Source organism: Anolis sagrei, chromosome 4 (assembly GCF_037176765.1).
Source record: "Anolis sagrei isolate rAnoSag1 chromosome 4, rAnoSag1.mat, whole genome shotgun sequence".
NCBI classification, from domain to species: Eukaryota; Metazoa; Chordata; class Lepidosauria; order Squamata; family Dactyloidae; genus Anolis; species Anolis sagrei.
The window spans coordinates 140453-159895 of record NC_090024.1 but is presented as its reverse complement, the minus strand read 5'-3'; the positions used below and the strand labels follow the sequence as shown (position 1 = coordinate 159895).

Sequence of the window (19443 nt, the reverse complement as noted above, 5' to 3'; positions counted from 1 at the left end):
CTACAGAGGCCTAGAATTGTTTTTATTCCTTCTCCCTGAAGGTTTTTAACTATTTTCCCTCAGAGGTCTCTTCTTAGAATCATAGAATCAAAGAGTTGGAAGAGACCTCATGGGCCATCCAGTCCAACCCCATTCTGCCAAGAAGCAGGAATATTGCATTCAAATCACCCCTGACAGATGGCCATCCAGCCTCTGCTTAAAAGCTTCCAAAGAAGGAGCCTCCACCACACTCCGGGGCAGAGAGTTCCACTGCTGAACGGCTCTCACAGTCAGGAAGTTCTTCCTCATGTTCAGGTGGAATCTCCTCTCTTGTAGTTTGAAGCCATTGTTCCATTGCGTCTAGTCTCCAGGGAAGCAGAAAGGAAGCTTGCTCCCTCCTCCCTGTGGCTTTCTTGTTGGGGTTCAACCTGAGTTTGAACCTGATTCTGAGTTTGAACCTGATTCTCTGTTTGTACCTCCTGATGCTAATGAAAATATATTTACTTCTTGATGTACTTCTTGATGTCAATGATCCTGAAACTAGTGACAATGCTCCTGAAATTAGTGAGGAAGAAACTTCTGTAGATTTGGAAAATGAAAGTACCAGTGTTCATGAGAAGGTTTCAGAGGGAAGCCATGACCTTTCACTCCCTTCTGCACCTCGGAACCTTAATGAGAATAGAAGGGGCCAGATCTGTCGAGACAGGAGTGAATCACTCAGCTTGCGAAGGTCTTCCAGATTAAAAGAAAAACAAACAAGGGCTTCAAAGCAGGGAGGCGTATCACGAAACCAATTCTCAGCTTTAAGTGCCTTCCGCTGGGATGCCTTTCTCAGTTCAGGCATCGTTTTAGATTGATGAAGACCTTGGCAGTTCTCCCGGTTCCTCTGGCCATCGTCTTGAGAGATTTCTAGGACACCAAGTACGGTTAGTGGATTGCTAACAGGTTCCAGTATTTTATAGTGTGGCTTTGGGTTTTGATCTTGTTCATGGACATTCATGTTTGCTGATTTTGCTGTGGCTTTTGACTTTGCATTTTTCCATTATTTTGTAACCATTTTTCATCAATAAAAAGGATTGTTTTTCCCAGTCACGTGTGGCGGAGGGTTACCTTAGGGCCTCGTTTCCTGCTCTGGGTTGCAACACTTCTTAACAAACCAGTTCCCAAAATTTCTTCTTCCTTCCCCTTCAAATCTCCCAACTATCTTCTTCAAAACCAAACTCCTAATTGACATAAAATGGCTGCCTTAGAGTCTACCTCCTCCCTTTGGCTCCGCCCATCTCCAGTTGCTAATCAACTCCTTCCAATTGTCTCTAGCCAATCAGACTCCACTTACCAGCTATGAGGCGGCCCGATGGCTCCATCCCTTACTCCTTGGCCTTGCAAGCCAGGCCTGTGGTCTGACTTTTACACCAACCCTGCAAAGTAGGCCAATCCATTACGTAAGCCACTTTGAATCTCCTTCGAGAGAGATAAAGTGTGTTATAAATTAACAGCAAAAACAAGCACCGGGATTGTGACGCAGCTGGCTGAGTGTCAGCTGCATTAAGATCACTCTGACCAAAAGCCAGCCCGGGTTGGAGTGGGTTTTCCAACCAATTGTGTGTAGCCTGTTGTCGACCTTTGCAACCTGAAAGACAGCTGCATCTGTCAAGTAGGAAAATTAGGTACCACCTCAAAGTGTGGGGAGGCTAAATTAACTGATTTATGAGGCCATAAAGAAGAAGACTCCAGCAAAGCATTCCAGCGGGGAAGCATGCGGGGAATGCGGAAGTGCTTCATCAGCATTGCAGATGGACGAGGAAAGCGACAGCTCCCTGGCGGCCAGAAAAAAAGTTAAATATAGCCTCTGTGTATGTCTGTATATGTTTGTATGTCAAAAATTGGCATTGAATGTTTGCCATATATGTGGACACTGTAATCCGCCCTGAGTCCCCTGCTATGGGGTGAGGAGAAGGGCGGAATATATTCATCGCTGAGCCTGGAGCCTCAAGTCTCGGTGGTGACCAGGGGAGCATTTGCACAGCTTCGGCTTGTGTGCCAGTTGCGCCCGTACCTTGGGAAGTCTGACTTGGCCACGGTAGTCCACGCTCTGGTTACGTCCCGTTTAGACTACTGCAACGCTCTCTACGTGGGGTTGCCCTTGAAGACGGCCCGGAAGCTCCAACTGGTCCAACGCGCGGCAGCCATGATGCTAACAGGAGCGGGACGCAGGAGCATACAACCCCCCTGCTGTACCAGCTCCACTGGCTGCCGATCTGCTACCGGGCTCAATTCAAGGTGCTGGCATTGGCCTATAAAGCCCTAAACGGTTCCGGCCCAAAATACCTAACTGACCGCCTCTCGGCCTATGAGCCCACGAGGACTTTGAGATCTTCCGGGGAGCCCTGCTCTCGATCCCGCCTGCATCTCAGGCACGGCTGGCAGGGACGAGAGATAGGGCCTTCTTGGTGGTGGCTCCTCGGCTGTGAACGCCCTTCCGTAGACATCAGGTAAGCCCCCTCCCTGTTGATATTCCGCAGGAAGCTGAAGACCTGGTTGTTTAAGAAGGCATTTGAATAGAAGTGCAATGACTGGTAACTTGACCATAGGAATGGAACAACAGAAATGGTATCGGATTGTGAATTGGACGATGAGACGACTCGGAATGATCTTGTAGTAAGGTTGATGTTTTGGTGATGTTGAGAGTTATGTACTGTGGATATTTTATTTGATGTTGTATTTTGCACCTTTTTCTATGTTGTACACCGCAATGAGTCGCCAGTAGGCTGAGAATCGTGGTATATAAGTGTAGTAAATAAATAAATAAATATAATTTATTTATTTACTTTATTTGTATACCTCTCTTCTCAGCCCTTAGGCGACTCAGAGCGGTTTACAACAATTTAGGTATACACAATACAAAATCATTAAGCATATAAAGCAATATAAAAGCTGTAAATGAATAATAAATAAACATAATAATAGGCACCTGAAGACTAAGTCTCCCAAACTCTTATTTTCTGAATGTATAAAGCCTTCTTTCAGAGTTATTTTCCGCCTGGCACTTCCAAAGCTTGCCTCCAGCATCTGGTTCATCTCCCTCTTCTCCTTCATTTTCTGCATTTGGACCTTTCCATAGGATTCGGCACCTCCCACCTGGGCCGGGGTCTTTGTAAACAAACGAATGGTGGTTCTGTCTGTGTATTTCCTTGCAGGTCTTTTATCTGAATACGCTCCGGTTGCTGTTTTATTTCCTCTCCACTCGACTCATTCTTCTTCACATCTCCCTGTATTGCCTTAGGATGATCAGCTCTCGGTATTGAAATTTCCATTTTGTAATGACTTTGGAAGGCAACAGAGACTGAACAAGATTTGACCCCTCACAAGGAATGTGAGAGACTCTGCTTTCCAAGACCCAGTTAACAGAAATAATAATAATAATAATCATCATCATCATCATCTTTATTTGTACCCTGCCACACTCTCCCCAAGGGACTCAGTGCGGCTTACATGAGGCCAAGCCCACAGCACATCAATAAACAAAAGTGGTAATAGATTATTTATTTATTTATTATTCCAACTTCTATGCGGCCACTCCCTTCCCTGGGGCTCGGAGCGGCTTACAAGAATAGCTAAAATCTAACAAAGTTTAAAGCCATTTAAAACAATTTAAAAACAACAGTATCAAACATTAAAAGCCTGTCGAAACACGTATGTCTTACATGCCCTGCGGACAGCTGGCAAGTCCCGCAGCGCACGAACTTCAGGTGGCAGAGCATTCCAGACTGATGGCGCCACTGCTGTGAAGGCTCTGCGCCTGGTAGCCGTTAGACACAAGGTCTTGACACTGGGGACTCCCAATAGACCTTGGTCCTCAGAACGGAGGGATCTCTGGGGTTGGGAGGGGGTGAGACGATCCCTCAGATACATTGGCCCCAGACCATGCAAGGCCTTCAAGGTGAGTACCATCCCTTTGAAAGTGACCCGGTGCTCAATGGGTAACCAATGCAGCTGCAGTAAGATTGTGTTATGTGGCATCTCATCGGAATTCCCGCCAGAAGCCGAGCAGCTGCGTTTTGTACCAACTTGAGCTTCCGGATCACCGGCAGAGGGAGGCCAATGTAGAGGGCGTTACAGTAGTCCAGTCTTGAGATGACCGTGGCCTGGATCACCGTAGCTAGGTCGTCCCTGGACAGGGAGGGGGCCAGCCGTCTAGCCTGCCGCAGGTGGAAGAAAGAAGGCGGTTCTGCTCACGGCGGAGAGAGACCTGGGCCTCCATCCTCAGCAGAAAGAGGGTCCAAAAGGACTCCCAGACTCTTGACCAATGATGACGGGCGTAAGGCCTCGCCATCCAGGGTAGGCAGCTGGACGTCCCCACTGCCCTGTCGACCCAGCCATAGGATCTCCTCCGTCTTTGCTGGATTCACCCTCAACCTGCTGGCACGCAGCCATCCAGTCACGGCCTCAATGAGGCACGGATGGAAACAATCGGGTGCAGAGTCCGGTCGGCCTTCCATCTTCAGCACCAGCTGAGTGTCATCGGCATACTGATAACACTCAAGCCCAAAACCTCGAACCAGCTGAGCAAGTGGTCGCATAGAGATGTTACACAGCAGAGGGGAGAGAATGGCCCCCTGAGGAGGAACCCCACAACAGAGAGAGAGGGGGGGGACCTCTCAGAGACCAGGCCTCCCCTCTCCACTCGCTGTCCACGGTTGTGAAGAAATCAATACAAAACAGTTAAAATAAAACTCAAAAACAAAAAATGCACAATAAGCAATAAACAATAACAATAACACACAGCATTGAAAGACCTATGGCCGGGCCAAATGTAATAATTAAAATTTAAAATAATGCTGGGCATGAACAAGGAAGGGTAAACTAGGACCGGGTTTTCGGAGAGAGAGGAGGGCGCGCAGTCAATCCTAAATCAATACGAAAGTGCATTTGAGGGCATATTGCCAAGAGTTTTCCTTATTCTGAGAAGGCACGCTGGATAGAATAAAAAGGCACCAGCTAGGGATTTAAAGGAGTAACGGTACTAGTCTGTTTGTACTGCTTGTATGTTCCCTTGGGCTCAATTCTATATTTTTATTGTGAATGAAGGCGGGGGTGGGGGGGGCATCCTCTCTGTGTCGGGATGTGGCCTTCGAGTTAAGTCAACAAAGCCAGATCCTCCTTTCCTCGAAGACTCCTTCCTGACATCGATGTGAATTGTGGTTTGATGGGGGGGGGGGGCATCTGGCAAACGGGAATGCTTTGTTCCTGGGAGAATGGAACGTAGTCACAACTTGAGATAAGGAGGGAGGGAGGGAGGGAGGGAGGGAGGAGGGGGAACCAGGAGGGATGTATTGCCGGCTGTTGGGGGGGGGGGGGGGACTCTCAGATCTGTCTTCATCCTCATCCTGTTCAGACTGAATAACAACCCCGTATTCAAGAAGCTACTCTTGTGAGCGTGGTTTTTAGGGCTGGGTGGTTTCGTTTCGTTAATTCGTAATTTGTTAAAAATTCGTAAATTTTTTAATAATGAAGCGATAACGAACCATTCTGGAGCAACTTAAAAACGAAACGAATTTTAAAATACGTTTTGTAAATGCTTCGTATTTCGTTATGTATTCATTTCGTTATTGGTTTGAGGTCGTTTCGTTATTATTTCCACATGTCTGGGGCAAGTTTTATAGTTGTTTTTTGTTTAATTAATAAAAAAAAAATTATAATATCACACCAACAGTCAACAAGAGGGAGAGGGAAGCTTCAGAAGTTTTTTTAGCGTATTGCACGATCGCGGCCGCCATTAATGAATCGATTCGTTATTGTTTTGTAATTTTTTTTTACCATTTACGAAATTTCGTAAATATCGAACTTTTTTTAAGAAAAATTTTGTAATTATTTTAAATAACGAAACGCAAAACCCCCCCAAAAACAAATCGATTTTAGAAACAAATTTTTCCGTTGTTACCCAGGCCTAGTGGTTTTGTTCTGAGATCTGGCGGGAGACCGGGAAGGGGGGGGGGAGCCCTTCAAGCATGCCTGGGCAACCTCGGCACTCCCTCCCTCCCTCCCTCCAGGTCTTTAGGGCTTCAGCGCCCACAGTAACTCCTCAGGGCAGGTGGGAGCAGGAGTCCACAACACCTGGGGGGAGGGGGTGCAGGGTTGGACAGGCCCGCCCCGCCCTCTGTGCCTGGCCCAGGCCGTGCCCGTGTGTTTGGGATTGGCATCTTGGGGAGGGGGGAACCTGGTCCAATAAGGGTGATTCCGGACAACAACTCTCTTTTTGGGGAGGAGGGGCGGGGGAGGGAGGGGGCAGTCTCCCAGGGCCGGCCTCTGACTCCCACCTCCCACCCAGCAGTCGGCTCTGCTTTGGGTCACGGGAACAGCATGCGCACGGGGCCGTCGCGGGGGAGCCCCTTCACGTCATCGCACCAATTGAGGGAGAAGGACCGAGGACGTGCCTGCGCGGAAGGAGCGGGGTCCCTGTTTGTACTGTTTCACTAAAATGTTTAATTGGAAGGAGAGAGAAAAAATGCAAAGGATGATTATCTGCAAGGATTTAGAAGAGGAAGAAGAAAGAGAGGATGGGAAACTGGAATTGAGAGGACCGCTTGAATGTTGAATTAGGCTCTCGATACAGCCAATAATAAGATGGATTACAAGAAATATCAAATGCAATCAAAAGCGGGGGTTCTCATGGCACCTTCACTCCCTTCTCCTTGAGCTAGCAAATTTTAAATCCCAATTAGGGAAGATTCTTTATTCGTATTGGACGAGTGTCTTCTCCAATTCCCCGACGAGAAGAGCCTTCCCTCCTTCTCCCATTTATCTTCCATTATTACTGTTATAAACAATGTCTTGTGGAAGGCTTTCAGCGATGGAACCAATGGGTTGCTGTGAGTTTTTCGGGCTGTAGGGCCATGTTTTAGTAGCATTTTCTCTTGATGGTTCGCATGCGTATGTGGCTGGCATCTTCAGAAGGAAATCTAGTCTGGTCCCCTTCGGCCAGTCAGGAAGGCCATCCCGCCTCTGCTTAAAAACACCCAGAGAGGTTTCCCCACTGCAGAAGTGGAGTGCTGGTGCATTCAAGCGTAGGGACTGTTATAGCTTTCATCATTTGCACCAATTGTTGACTGAGTTGCAGTAGTTACCATTTAGTAATAACCACTAAAACGGATGTTCCTAATTAAGAAAATAAAATATGTTGGTAACAATGTTTGTCATGAACCACAATGAGCGGCTATAGAGGAAATGACACAGGAATTGTTTATACAGTAAAGGCTAAATGAAACTTATCTATTTTATGATATTATAGTATATAATATATATTGAAAATGTTATGTGGGGTTGTTTTAATCTCCACTTTGCTAATTAAACTGAATTATCACGCCGCAAAAGGATGCAAGCCTGAAAACGGTGTTGCCAACATGAAAAGTTTGGAAAGCTCTGTCTTGGAGAGTCCCTATGGGGTTAAATACCACGGTTCTCGCCAATGTAAACTCTGCATATACATTGATTTGAACTCTCAGAGAAGCTCTTTCCACATGCCATGTGTTTATAGAGTTTCTACCCAGTGTTCTCCTCAGTGTTGATGTTTATGTAGATTTCAACTGTGAGTGAAGCTCTTTCCACACTCAAGGCATGTACAAGTTTTCTAAACAGTGTGAGTCCTTCGATGACTATTCAGACTTGAACGACAAGTGAAGCTCTGATTGCACTCCAGGCATTTATAGGGTTTCTCCCCAGAGTGAGTCCTTTGATGTGAATGTAGATTTGAACTCTGAGTGAAGCTGTGTCCACATTCCAGGCATTTATAGGGTGTCTCCCCAGAGTGAGTCCTTTGATGCCTACGTAGAGCTCCACTTTGAGTAAAGCTCTTTCCACACTCCAGGCATTTATAGGGTTTCTCCCCAGTGTGAGTCCTTTGATGTCTATATAGATGTTCACCCTGAGAAAAGCACTGTCCACACTCCAGGCATTTATAGGGTTTCTCCCCAGTGTGAGTCCTTTGATGTGTATGTAGATTTGAACTCTGAGTGAAGCTGTGTCCACATTCCAGGCATGTATAAGGTTTCACCCCAGTGTGAATACTTTGATGTCTACGTCGACCTGAATGATCAGCGAAGCTCTGTCCACACTCCAGGCATGTATAGGGTTTTACTCCTGTGTGAGTCCACTGATGGGAACGCAGACCTGTACTATTAGCAAAGCTCTGTCCACACTCCAGGCATTTATAGGATTTCTCCCCTCTATGAATCCTTTGATGTGAATGTAGACCTGACCTATTAGTGAAGCTTTGTCCACACTCCATGCATTTATAGGGTTTTTCCCCAGTGTGAATCCTCAGATGTGAATTTAGATATGCTCTCTGAGCAAAGCTCCGTCCACACTCCAGGCATTTATAGGGTTTCTCCCCAGTATGAATCGTCTGATGTGAACGTAGATGTCCAATCTCAGCGAAGCTCTGTCCACACTCCAGGCATGTATAGGGTTTCTCCCCAGTGTGGGTCCTTTGATGCGATCGTAAACCTGAAAGACGAGGGAAGCTCTTTCCACACTCCAGGCACGTATAGGGTTTCTCCCCAGTGTGAATTGTTTGGTGTAAATGTAAACCTCTCTTGCTCGTGAAGCTCTTTCCACACTCCAGGCATTTTGATGTTTTATCCTTCATGTCAACAGTGATAAGTGTGCTTAATAACAACACAAATACTTGACTCTTCTTTCTTAATTTTGTATCAGTAAGTAAGGTCAAGAATTCAGGAAGATTATCACCTTGAGAGGATTATGTTTTCCTATATTATTGGTTTCCTTGCTGTATCCAAGAGGTGGCTCCACAAAATCCTTATTTCCCTGGTGAAAAAAGAAGCAAAAGATCAAGGGTGAAAGTTAGAAACCTTCTTAACCTTCAAGTTCCGCCCCCGCCCCCAATACACACACACACACACACACGCACCATTCATGGGCCGTGTTGAAAATGGAAATACCAAGAAATGTAGGGTCTCAAGGACACACACACACAAACCAGTAAAGGCAAACACTGATTCTCAAAAAAGGGAATGAATCCAGAGAGAAGGAAGAAAAGAAGGGAGGGAGAAGGGAGAGAGAGAAAAGATTGAATGATAGAAGAGGAAGAAAGGGGAACTGCTTCCAATTCTGAAACATCACATTGATTTCATTGAGTCTATCCCAAACGTGGCTAAAGGAATGGAAGGCAGGCAGGCAAGCAGGCAGGAAGAAACAATTGGGTTGCTGTGAGTTTTTTGAACTGTATAGCCATGTTCCAGTGGTATTCTCTCCTGCACCCCTGGCTGGAGTGTTTGAGGACCGGGACATCCGTAGGGAGACCAAGGTGCTTGTCTATAAAGCTATTGTCCTCCCAACCCTGCTCTATGCCTGTGAGACGTGGACTGTCTACAGACGTCACATGCAGCTCCTGGAACGTTTCCATCAGCGCTGCCTCCGGAAAATCCTGCAAATCTCCTGGGAAGACAAGCGGACAAACGTCAGTGTGCTGGAAGAAGCAAAGACCACCAGCATTGAAGCGATGGTCCTCCAACATCAACTCCGCTGGACCGGCCACGTTGTCCGGATGCCTGACCACCGTCTCCCAAAGCAGTTGCTCTCCTCCGAACTTAAGAACGGAAAACGGAACGTTGGTGGACAGGAAAAGAGATTTAAAGACGGGCTCAAAGCCAACCTCACAAACTCTGGCATAGACACTGAGAACTGGGAAGCCCTGGCCCTTGAGCGCTCCAGCTGGAGGACAGCTGTGACCAGCAGTGCTGCAGAATTTGAGGAGGCACGAGTGGAGGGTGAAAGAGAGAAACGTGCCAGGAGGAAGGCGCGTCAAGCCAACCCCGACCGGGACCGCCTTCCACCTGGAAACCAATGCCCACACTGCGGAAGAAGATGCAGAGCAAGAAGAGGGCTCCACAGTCACATACGGACCCACAAGGAAATCCATAATGGAAGACCATCTTACTCGTCCAACGAGGGATCGCCTAAGTAAGTAAGTTCCAGTAGTATTCTCTCCTGCACCCGTGGCTGGCATCTTCAGAAGTTCTGTTGGAGGTGAGGCAAGTACAGTGTATATATATATGTATCTGTGGAATATTTGCAGACTCGAGGCAACAAAGGCCACCTCTAGGCAGATACCCTCACTGACTGATTTTGTGAACTTCGTGACTACTCAAACGCCAGTTCCTTAAACAGACAGGGGTTCTTTCTCCCACCTTGGTCATTCCACAGGTATACAGACACTCCACTTTCCTCACTAACAACAGAACCTCTGAAGATGCCAGCCACAGATGCAGGCGAAACATTAGAGGAGAATGTTACTGAACATTGCCATTCAGCCCAGAAAACTGAAAGCATCCCAATGATTCTGGCCATGAAAGTCTTCAACAAGGCAACATTGAAAGGCATAATTAATTCCGGATAATTGGTTTCTGTGAATTACCAGAATGCACTAAAAGCTGAGGCACACAAAGATTACTGGATATGGATTCACTAACATTTTTTACGAAGAGACACCCAGGGAGACCAATCTTACCCACAGATTCGCACCCCTTCAAGGACTATATGAAAACTAAGTAGAAAGAGTCAAATTAATAAAAACATATATTAAAGATACAAGAAAGAAAGGTTCCCTAAAGAGACCCAAGAATAGGGGACAAGGCGAATGTCTGAAATATGAAGAACAAAAATATGTCCTAATGCAAAGACGAAGAATGGAAGTAACAACCGGGTTGTAGGTTTTTCCGGGCTATATGGCCATGTTCTGGAGGCAAGAACACTTTTCCTCTGGGCTCTCCAGGCCAAGGGAGACTCCACCTCAGGCATCAGAAGAGCTGCAAAACCGAGAACAAGCCACGAGAGTCAAGATGAAGATCCACCCAGAGGGAAAGTGTTCTTGCCAGACATCAAGGGAACCACTGACCGCAGAGGGAAGAAGCTGATGAGGAAACATAACATACAAACAATCTACAGACCCACCAAGAAAATCCAACCAATGCTACGTTCAGCCAAGGACAAGAGGGATCCACTCACCTCTGCAGGAGTCTACCATTGTATACCATGCAGCTGTGGACAAGAAGTCTCCATAGGGACCACCACACGCAGCAGCATTGCCCAAACATGAATCAAGGAACATGAAATTGCACTGCAAACTACTCCAACCAGAGAAGTCAGCCATAGCAGAGCACCTGAGGAACCAACCTGGACACAGCATATTATTTGAGAACACAGAAGTGCTGGACCACTCTCACAACCACCACGTCAGACTACACAGAGAAGCCATTGAAATCCACAAGAAGCATGTGGACAATTTCAACAGAAAGGAGGAAACCATGAAGATGAACAAAATCTGGCTACCAGTATTAAAAAACTCAAAAATTACAACAGCAAAACAGCAGAGAGGAAACAACCCGGCACATCAATTCACTCTCAACAAGAGATTCCCCCCAGGCGCTTCCAGGCCATTGAATGCAAATCAAGGTGATCAGCTGAAACATTACCCTGGTCATTCCACAGATATATAAACCCATTTTTCCTACTTCCAACAGACCTCACTACCTCTGAGGAGGCTTGCCATAGATGCAGGCGAAACGTCAGGAGAGAATGCCTCCAGAACATGGCCAGATAGCCCGGAAAAACCTACAACAACCCAGTGATCCCGGCCATGAAAGCCTTCGACAATACGAAGTAACAACCTTTTCCCCTCCTACTTTTTTCTTTCTTGCTCCCCCATCCTTTCCCCCATTTTTCTATGTCCTTTTAACTGTATTTATGACAATATTTTATTTATTTATTTATTTACTGTATTTCTGTGCCGCCTTTCTCAGCCCGAAGGTGACTCAAGGCGACTTACACTGGCACAATTCGATGCAACAATGAACATAAACAACATTAAAAACATTTAACACATATTATAAAAATCCTATAACGCTCTATACGGTTCTGGCCCAGCTTACTTGTCCGAATGCATCTGCCTCTACGTCCCACCTCGTAACTTAAGATCTGGCCCTGCTCTCGCTCCTGTCAACATCGCAAACACGGCTGGCGGGGACGAGAGACAGGGCCTTCTCGGCTGTAGCCCCCCGCCTGTGGAACGCGCTTCCAAATGAAATACGATCGACCCCATCCCTCGTGGCGTTCAGGAAGAAATTAAAATCTTGGTTTTGGGACCAGGTTTTTGGACAATAAACATAAAGCAGCACTTTGACTGGAAATGGACTGGCACGACGATATATGTGAGGATACGGTTTTATTGTTCTATCAATGGGTTTGTGGACTGAGCATCGTTTTAATGATCGTTAGGATAATTTGGTTATAATTGATTGCTATTGTTTTAACTCTGTATGTCTTTATGGTTTTATACTGTGTTATTGATTTGTGGCATTGAATTTCTGCCTTTGTTGAGAAGAGCAGGGTAAAAATGCTGTAAATAAACAAACAAACAACTTCCTATTAATGAAAATGTTATTTTAACAAAGGTTACTGGGCTGCCTCCCATCCCACAATTGTATTGTTGCATTGTTGTTTTGGTTTAATTTTATTGTAATGTACTGTTGGGCTTTGCCTCAGGAAAGCAGCCCCGAGTCTCCTTTGGGGAGATGGGGGTGGGGTATAAATAAACTTTATTATTAGTCGTAGTAGTATTAGTATTCTCTCCTGATATTTCATCTGCACCTGTGGCTGGCATCTTCAGAGGTTCTGTTGGAGGTGAGGCAAGTGGAGTGTATATATATCTGTGGAATATTTGCAGACTCGAGGCAAGAAAGGCTGCCTCTAGGCAGATACCCTCACTGATTGATTTTGCAAACTTCATGGCTACTCAAATGCCAGTTCCTTAAACAGACAAGCGTTCTTTCTCTCACCTTGGACATTCCACAGGTATACAGTCACTCCACTTTCCTCACTAACAACAGAGCCTACGAAGATGCCAGCCACAGATGCAGTCAAAACATTAGGAGTGAATGTTATGGAACATTGCCATTCGGCCCAAAAACCTGAAAGCATCCCAATGATTCTGGCCATGAAAGTCTTCAACAAGACAAAGAAACGGTTATTGACAACATTAAAAGGTGTCATTAATTCTGGATTCTTTGAATTACCAGGATGTGCTAAATGCTGAGGAACACAAAGATCGCTGGGCCGCATCCCATCCCACAATGTCCGTGTCCGCTTCCTGAGCATCCCAAATGAGGCACCTGTTGCCACAAAATTGCCCGCATTTTCCCAAAGGCTTGTTGAGGTGTTCCCAAAATGAGTCTCTTCTGGGCAAACCCCCCTTTGGCCCATTCAGTCCCTCGGCAGATCCCCAGGATGGGATGCAAAGACAGGCGCGTCTCCACCAAGAAGGCCCCTTCCTTCCCCCTCGGCCCACTTCCCCCTTGGCTCCCTTGCCCTCTCTCCAGGGGAAGATTTTCAGGAGCTCAACGAGAGTGAGAGAAAGACAGGCTTTCCACGCAGGGTTGCAGGGAAGTGTCTGCAGCAACCAAAGGCATAGATCCCAACCTGGGAAGAACAGTCTTCCTGCCATGGAAGCGGACTCACAAATGCCTGAGTGACCATGGCTGGAAACAGTAAGGGGCAGATAACCCAGCCCCTCCAAGCATGCTAAGGAAAGGGATGGAACTCTAGGTTTGGCTTCCAGGAAGTAAATCCTCAGGAAACTGGAGGCTGTGGAAAGAAAAGGGCCCAGCAAGGAAGCCCAGCCCGGGCGGAGCACAGCCTGGGTGGAGGAGGCGGGATGGAGAAGGCCGCGCTGGGACACTCCCACCCCCACCCCCACCCCCCTCTCTCTCCATGAATGGGGGCGGGGGGGGAGAGGCCTTGCCTGCCAGCAGGGGATTCGGGTCCCGCCGCCCTCCCGAGGGAAGGAGACCCATGTAGACACACACCTCTCTCCCCCTCTCTCTCTCGGTCTGCTTCACCCGGCCGCTTTCCGCCTTCAGAGAGAACAAAATGGCGGCGGGAGAGGGAGGGAGGGGGGAGGGAGGGAGGGGGGCTCTGCTGAGCAAGACGGAGAAGAAGGAGAAGCCACGCCCCTTCCTCCTCCTCCTCCGGCCTTGGCCCTCCCACCGGAGGAGGAGCCCCCCATTGGCTGCCCGCCCGCCGCTCGGCGCCTTTGATTGACACTCCGCGAGGGAGGGAGGGAGGGAGGGAGGGAGGGAAGAAGGCGGCCTCTGGCGGAGAGAGAGAGAGACGCTCTTCGGAGGGAGGGGGGGAGTGACGTCACCGCTGGCCCCGCCCTTTGGGGTGGAAGAAGAGCAGGAAGGAGGAGGAGGAGGAGGAGGTGAGGCAGCGGGGGGGGGGGGGGGAGGAAAAGGAGGAGGGCCTCCCCACTCCCTCCCTCCAACTCGCAACAGCCTGCCTGGCCCCAGCTCAAGCGGCCAAGGGAGGGGGAAAAAAGGAAGGGGCCCGAGGGGGGGGGGGCGGCCGGGCAGGAGGGAGGGAGTGCTGCTGGGAGTTGGAGTCCAAGGCACCCGGGGGGGGGGGGAGGGAGGGAAGGGCCAAGCCTGCCCAGGCCTGCCCAGCAGTGGCCTCCCTAGTGTTTCTTTACAATGGGGGATGGAAGGTTCTTCTCCCTGAGGGAGGCATTCATAATGAGGCAGGGCCTTTTCCGTGGTGCCCCCCCCCGGCTCTGGAACGCCCTCCCCAAAGATCTTAGGCAGGCCCCTCCTCCGTTGGCAGTCTTCAGAGAGAACTTGAAGACCTGGCTGTTCCGATGTGCCTTCCCAGAATAGGAAAACTCCAACAACAAGTCCCAGAAGCACTTTAGTAGAAATTAAGATTGTTGGACCACTGCTCTTACCCTCTAATCCTTACCTATCACCTGTCACGTCAGCACTTTTAATCCTGTACCCATTACTCTGGCCCGGCCCAGTTTTATTGTGTCTTGGTGTATTGTTTATTGCTTGTTGTTTTAATATTGCTTTAACTGTTTTTAATTTGCCTTACGTTGTATATTTTGCGGCCTTGGCCTTTGTAAGCCACATCAAGTCCTTCGGGAGATGCTAGCGGGGGACAAATAAAGATAATAATAATAATAATAATAATAATAATAATAATAATGGTCTGCGTTGGAGGCCAAGTGCCCCTCCTCCCTGCCTGGGCGACCAGCTATGGGGCAGGGCAGGGATCAAGAATGCAGGCCCCCCTCCTGACTTGCCCCGGGAGCTCATCTACACCAACACGACTCACCAATAGAAACCTTTGTTGTCGTGTCAGAAGCGACTTCAGAATCTGCAAGTTGCTTCTGGTGTGAGAGACTTGGCCGCCTGCAAGGACGCCACCCAGGGGGTGCCTGGATGTGTGGCGATGCCTTGCCATCCTTCCTGTGGGAGGATTCTCTCGCGCCCCCTTCGCATGGGGAGCTGGAATCTCCTGCCTAAGAGCACGGGGAATCCATACATCAGTCCACTCGCAGCCGTCATCAGTTCAAAAAGGAGAATGGCTCTTATCTTTATTTACACATTATTTACAGTCCAAAACATACAAACTGTCCTGGTACACTACCAGCTAAAGATTGGTCAAAACATGGTGATGGCATGCCTCATGGCTCTCACGTAATCTACCCCGGACAACCCAGGAAGTTGCATCAAACTTAGAGAAGTCCATTTCCTGCTCAGAAGTTTGATGCAACTTCCTGGGTTGTCCTGGGTGAGATTACATGGAATTTGCTGGAATGGACATCTACGTCTTTAGCACATCTCTATGAAAGGTAAAGGGGGAGGGACACGGGGGGGGGGGGGGGGGGGCAGGGAGGTAAATAAGGTTTCTGGCTCTCATAGAATCATAGAATCATAGAATCATAGAATCACAGAGTTGGAAGAGACCTCATGGGCCATCCAGTCCAACCCCCTGCCAAGAAGCAGGAATATTGCATTCAAAGCACCCCTGACAGATGGCCATCCAGCCTCTGTTTAAAAGCTTCCAAAGAAGGAGCCTCCACCACACTCCCTCCGGGGCAGAGAGTTCCACTGCTGAACGGCTCTCACAGTCAGGAAGTTCTTCCTAATGTTCAGATGGAATCTCCTCTCTTGTAGTTTGAAGCCATTGTTCCGCGTCCTCGTCTCCAAGGAAGCAGAAAGCAAGCTTCCTCCCTCCTCCCTGTGGCTTCCTCTCACATATTTATACATGGCTATCATATCTCCTCTCAGCCTTCTCTTCTTCAGGCTAAACATGCCCAGTTCCCTAAGCCGCTCCTCATAGGGCTTGTTCTCCAGACCCTTGATCATTTTAGTCGCCCTCCTCTGGACACTTTCCAGCTTGTCAACATCTCTCTTGAATTGTGGTGCCCAGATAATCTTTAATCCTTTGCTTCTTTCTTGACCAGGGAAATTAGGATTTTGTGGAGCCACCTCTTGGATACAGTAAGGAAACCAATACTATAAGAAGACGTAATCCTCTGAAGGTGATATTCTTGCTGAATTCTTGACCTTACTTCCAGATAAGACATTAAAAAAGAAGAGTCAAGTATCTGTTTTGTAAATAAACACCCATATCACTCTTGACATGGAGGAAACATCAAACTGCCTGGAGTGTGGAAAAAGCTTCTCCGGCAGTAGATGTTTACATTTACATCAAAGGACTCCCACTGGGGAGAAACGCTATACGTGCCTGGAGTGTGGGAAGGGCTTCTCTCGTCCTTCAGGTTTACGATCGCATCAAAGGACTCACACTGGGGAGAAACCCTATACGTGCCTGGAGTGTGGACAGAGCTTCACTGAGAATGGACATCTACGTTCCCATCAAAGGATTCATACTGGGGAGAAACCTTATGAATGCCGGGAGTGTGGACGGAGGTTCACTCAGAGGGCACACCTAAATTCACATCAAAGGACTCACACTGGGGAGAAACCCTATAAATGCTTGGAGTGTGAAAAGAGCTTCACTCACCGTACAAATTTATATTCGCATCATAGGACTCACACTGGAGAGAAACCCTATAAATGCTTGGAGTGTGGACAGAGGTTCACTGATAGTTCAGGTCTACGTTCACATCAAAGGATTCATACTGGGGAGAAACCCTATAAATGCCTGGAGTGTGGAAATAGTTTTGGTCATAGTGGAGGTCTACGTAAGCATCAAAGGACTCACTCTGGGGAGAAGCCCTATACATGCCTGGAGTGCGGAAAGAACTTTGCTCAAAGTGAAGCTCTGCGTAGGCATCAAAGGTCTCACACTGGGGAGAAACCCTATAAATGCCTGGAGTGTGGACAGAGCTTTGCTCATAGTACAGGCCTGCGTTCCCATCAGTGGACTCACATTGGAGTGAAACGCTATACATGCCTGGAGTGCGGACAGAGCTTCACTGAAAGTTCAAATCTATATAAACATCAAAGAATTCACACAGGGGAGAAACCTTATACATGCCTGGAGTGTGGAAAGAGCTTCACTCGTCGTTCAAGTTTATGTTCGCATCAAAGGACTCACACAGGGGAAAAACCCTATACGTGCCTCGAGTGTGGACGGAGCTTCACTGAGATTGGAAATCTATGTTCACATCAAAGGACTCACACTGGGGAGAAACCCTTTACATGCCTCGAGTGTGGACACAGTTTCACTCTGAGGGGACATCTAAATTCACATCAAAGGACTCACACTGGGGAGAAACCCTATAAATGCCTGGAGTGTGGACAGAGCTTCACTGATAGTTCATATCTACGTTTGCATCAAAGGATTCATACTGGGGAGAAACCCTATAAATGCCTAGAGTGTGGAAGTAGGTTTGCTCATACTGGAGCTCTACGTAGGCATCAAAGGACTCACTCTGGGGAGAAATCCTATAAATGCCTGGAGTGTTGAATGAGCTTCACTTGTTGTTCAAGTAAGAATGGTCATCGAAGGACTCAAACTGGGGATTAACCCCATACATGCCTCAAGTGTGGAAAAAGCTTCACTCACAGTAAGCATCTACATAAACATCAACACTGAGGAGAACACTGGGGAGAAAACCTATAAACACATGGCACATGGCATAGTTCCATTAGACCTCACTACCTCTGAGGATGCTTGCCATAGATGCAGGCGAAACGTCAGGAGAGAATGCCTCTAGAACATGGCCATACAGCCCGGAAAAGCCTACAACAACCCAGTGATTCCAGCCATGGAAGCCTTCGACAATACATTGAACACTGAAGAAGATTGGGAAGGATTATACAAACGTTTGGATTGGTCATATAGAATTACATAAGATGTGTGGGGTACAAAGAGGGAAGATGTACAATAAGGAAATGGCCAAATCAAATGAATTAAATTTGGCTTTGAATAATTTCAACCATTTAAATTAAAATAATACAAAAAATGGCAAGAACAGCTCAAGAACTGTGGGTGAAAAAGGATATCTGTGAAGACCCAGGCGGACCAGCAAGGCAGAACAGCAGTTAAAGAGTTAACAGAAGGTCTTTAATGTCAATTAACACATGAAAAGGGGCTCTTAAAAGCAGAGCAATAAACACAAAAGAGCTTGCAGCCAGCAGGAATGTAAATAAACAAAGGTCCAGGCAGTCAGCGCTGCGAAAAGGAAAGCAAGAATAACACAGGCAAAAGGCTTGAAGTCAGCGTCAAACCTCAGTCAATTCTGAAGTCCAAACAAATCATTAAGCAGTATTCAGCATGAGGAGCGGTCCAACGAAGTCACAGGGGATAAGCAGGAGCGTAGAGTGGTCAAGGCAGTCCAAGGGTCAGGGCAGGAGATAAGACTCACGATTCCAATTCCGGCAAGGTCGTCAACACAGTCAGGAAGCCACGAAGCTGTAAGCAGGAACTCAAGGCAAGAGTTTAGGAACAAGGCACAGGGAAACACAACACTTTGAACTCTGCAACTAGACTGCTCCCAAGCTACTCCGTAAATCTCATCAGAGTCACTGGATTCACCTCCAGGTGCATCCATTTCCACAGGTGAATCACGACTTCTCCATTGCTGCCATTCTGCACTTCGGACTGCATCCTGCGAAGCAGTATCTGAAACCCAAGTGTCTGTGAAACCATGGAACTCATCGCTGGAAGTTGGAGCATTAACCACATCTAACACTTCTTGGACCCTGGTCCAATCCAGCTCTTCATCCTCGCTGTCAAACTCCCCGCAATCTGCTACATCTTTAAGCCGTTTGGAAATAGATTCCCCATCACTGACTGAGCTGCGTGCTACTCGCTTTACACCACGGTAATCCTCCACCTCCATTTCCTCACGAGTAAACCCCTCAAAGTCTTCCTCATCCGTAGGCTCTAAGAACAATTCCCTAATGCGCTTCAGCTGTTGCTGAGCGTCTTCTTCTTCCAAGCCTCGTTTCCTCCTACTATCACTAGTAGCTACATGAGGCACACGCTGAGTTACAACAATATCACTATTACTTGTGTGTGTGTTTTGTATTATGTCCTTACCCAAAATTTAAGAAATTCTGAATAATGGATGTTGGGAATAGCAACCTCCCAGAAGCCTCCACTGACCTTTTGTTAATGTATACAATGGTTAGCCTGTAT

At 47.5% G+C, this 19443-nt stretch overlaps 2 protein-coding genes across 2 annotated transcripts; one reads left to right on the top strand and one right to left on the bottom strand.

The window, feature by feature from the left end:
* Window positions 1-5856: 5856 nt before the first annotated feature.
* LOC137096894 (zinc finger protein 436-like) lies at window positions 5857-13926 on the bottom strand. Its single transcript, XM_067467175.1, has 2 exons — window positions 13857-13926; window positions 5857-8802 (listed from the first exon to the last, which is right to left on the bottom strand). Exon 2 carries the CDS (start codon window positions 8621-8623, stop codon window positions 7607-7609), a length of 1017 nt encoding a protein of 338 aa, XP_067323276.1. The 5' UTR covers window positions 8624-8802; window positions 13857-13926; the 3' UTR covers window positions 5857-7606.
* Window positions 13927-16378: 2452 nt separating this feature from the next.
* Window positions 16379-18756, top strand: LOC132775221 (zinc finger protein 135-like). The gene has a single exon (XM_060776068.2). It carries the CDS (start codon window positions 16474-16476, stop codon window positions 17764-17766), a length of 1293 nt encoding a protein of 430 aa, XP_060632051.2. The 5' UTR covers window positions 16379-16473; the 3' UTR covers window positions 17767-18756.
* The last annotated feature ends 687 nt before the right edge of the window (window positions 18757-19443 follow it).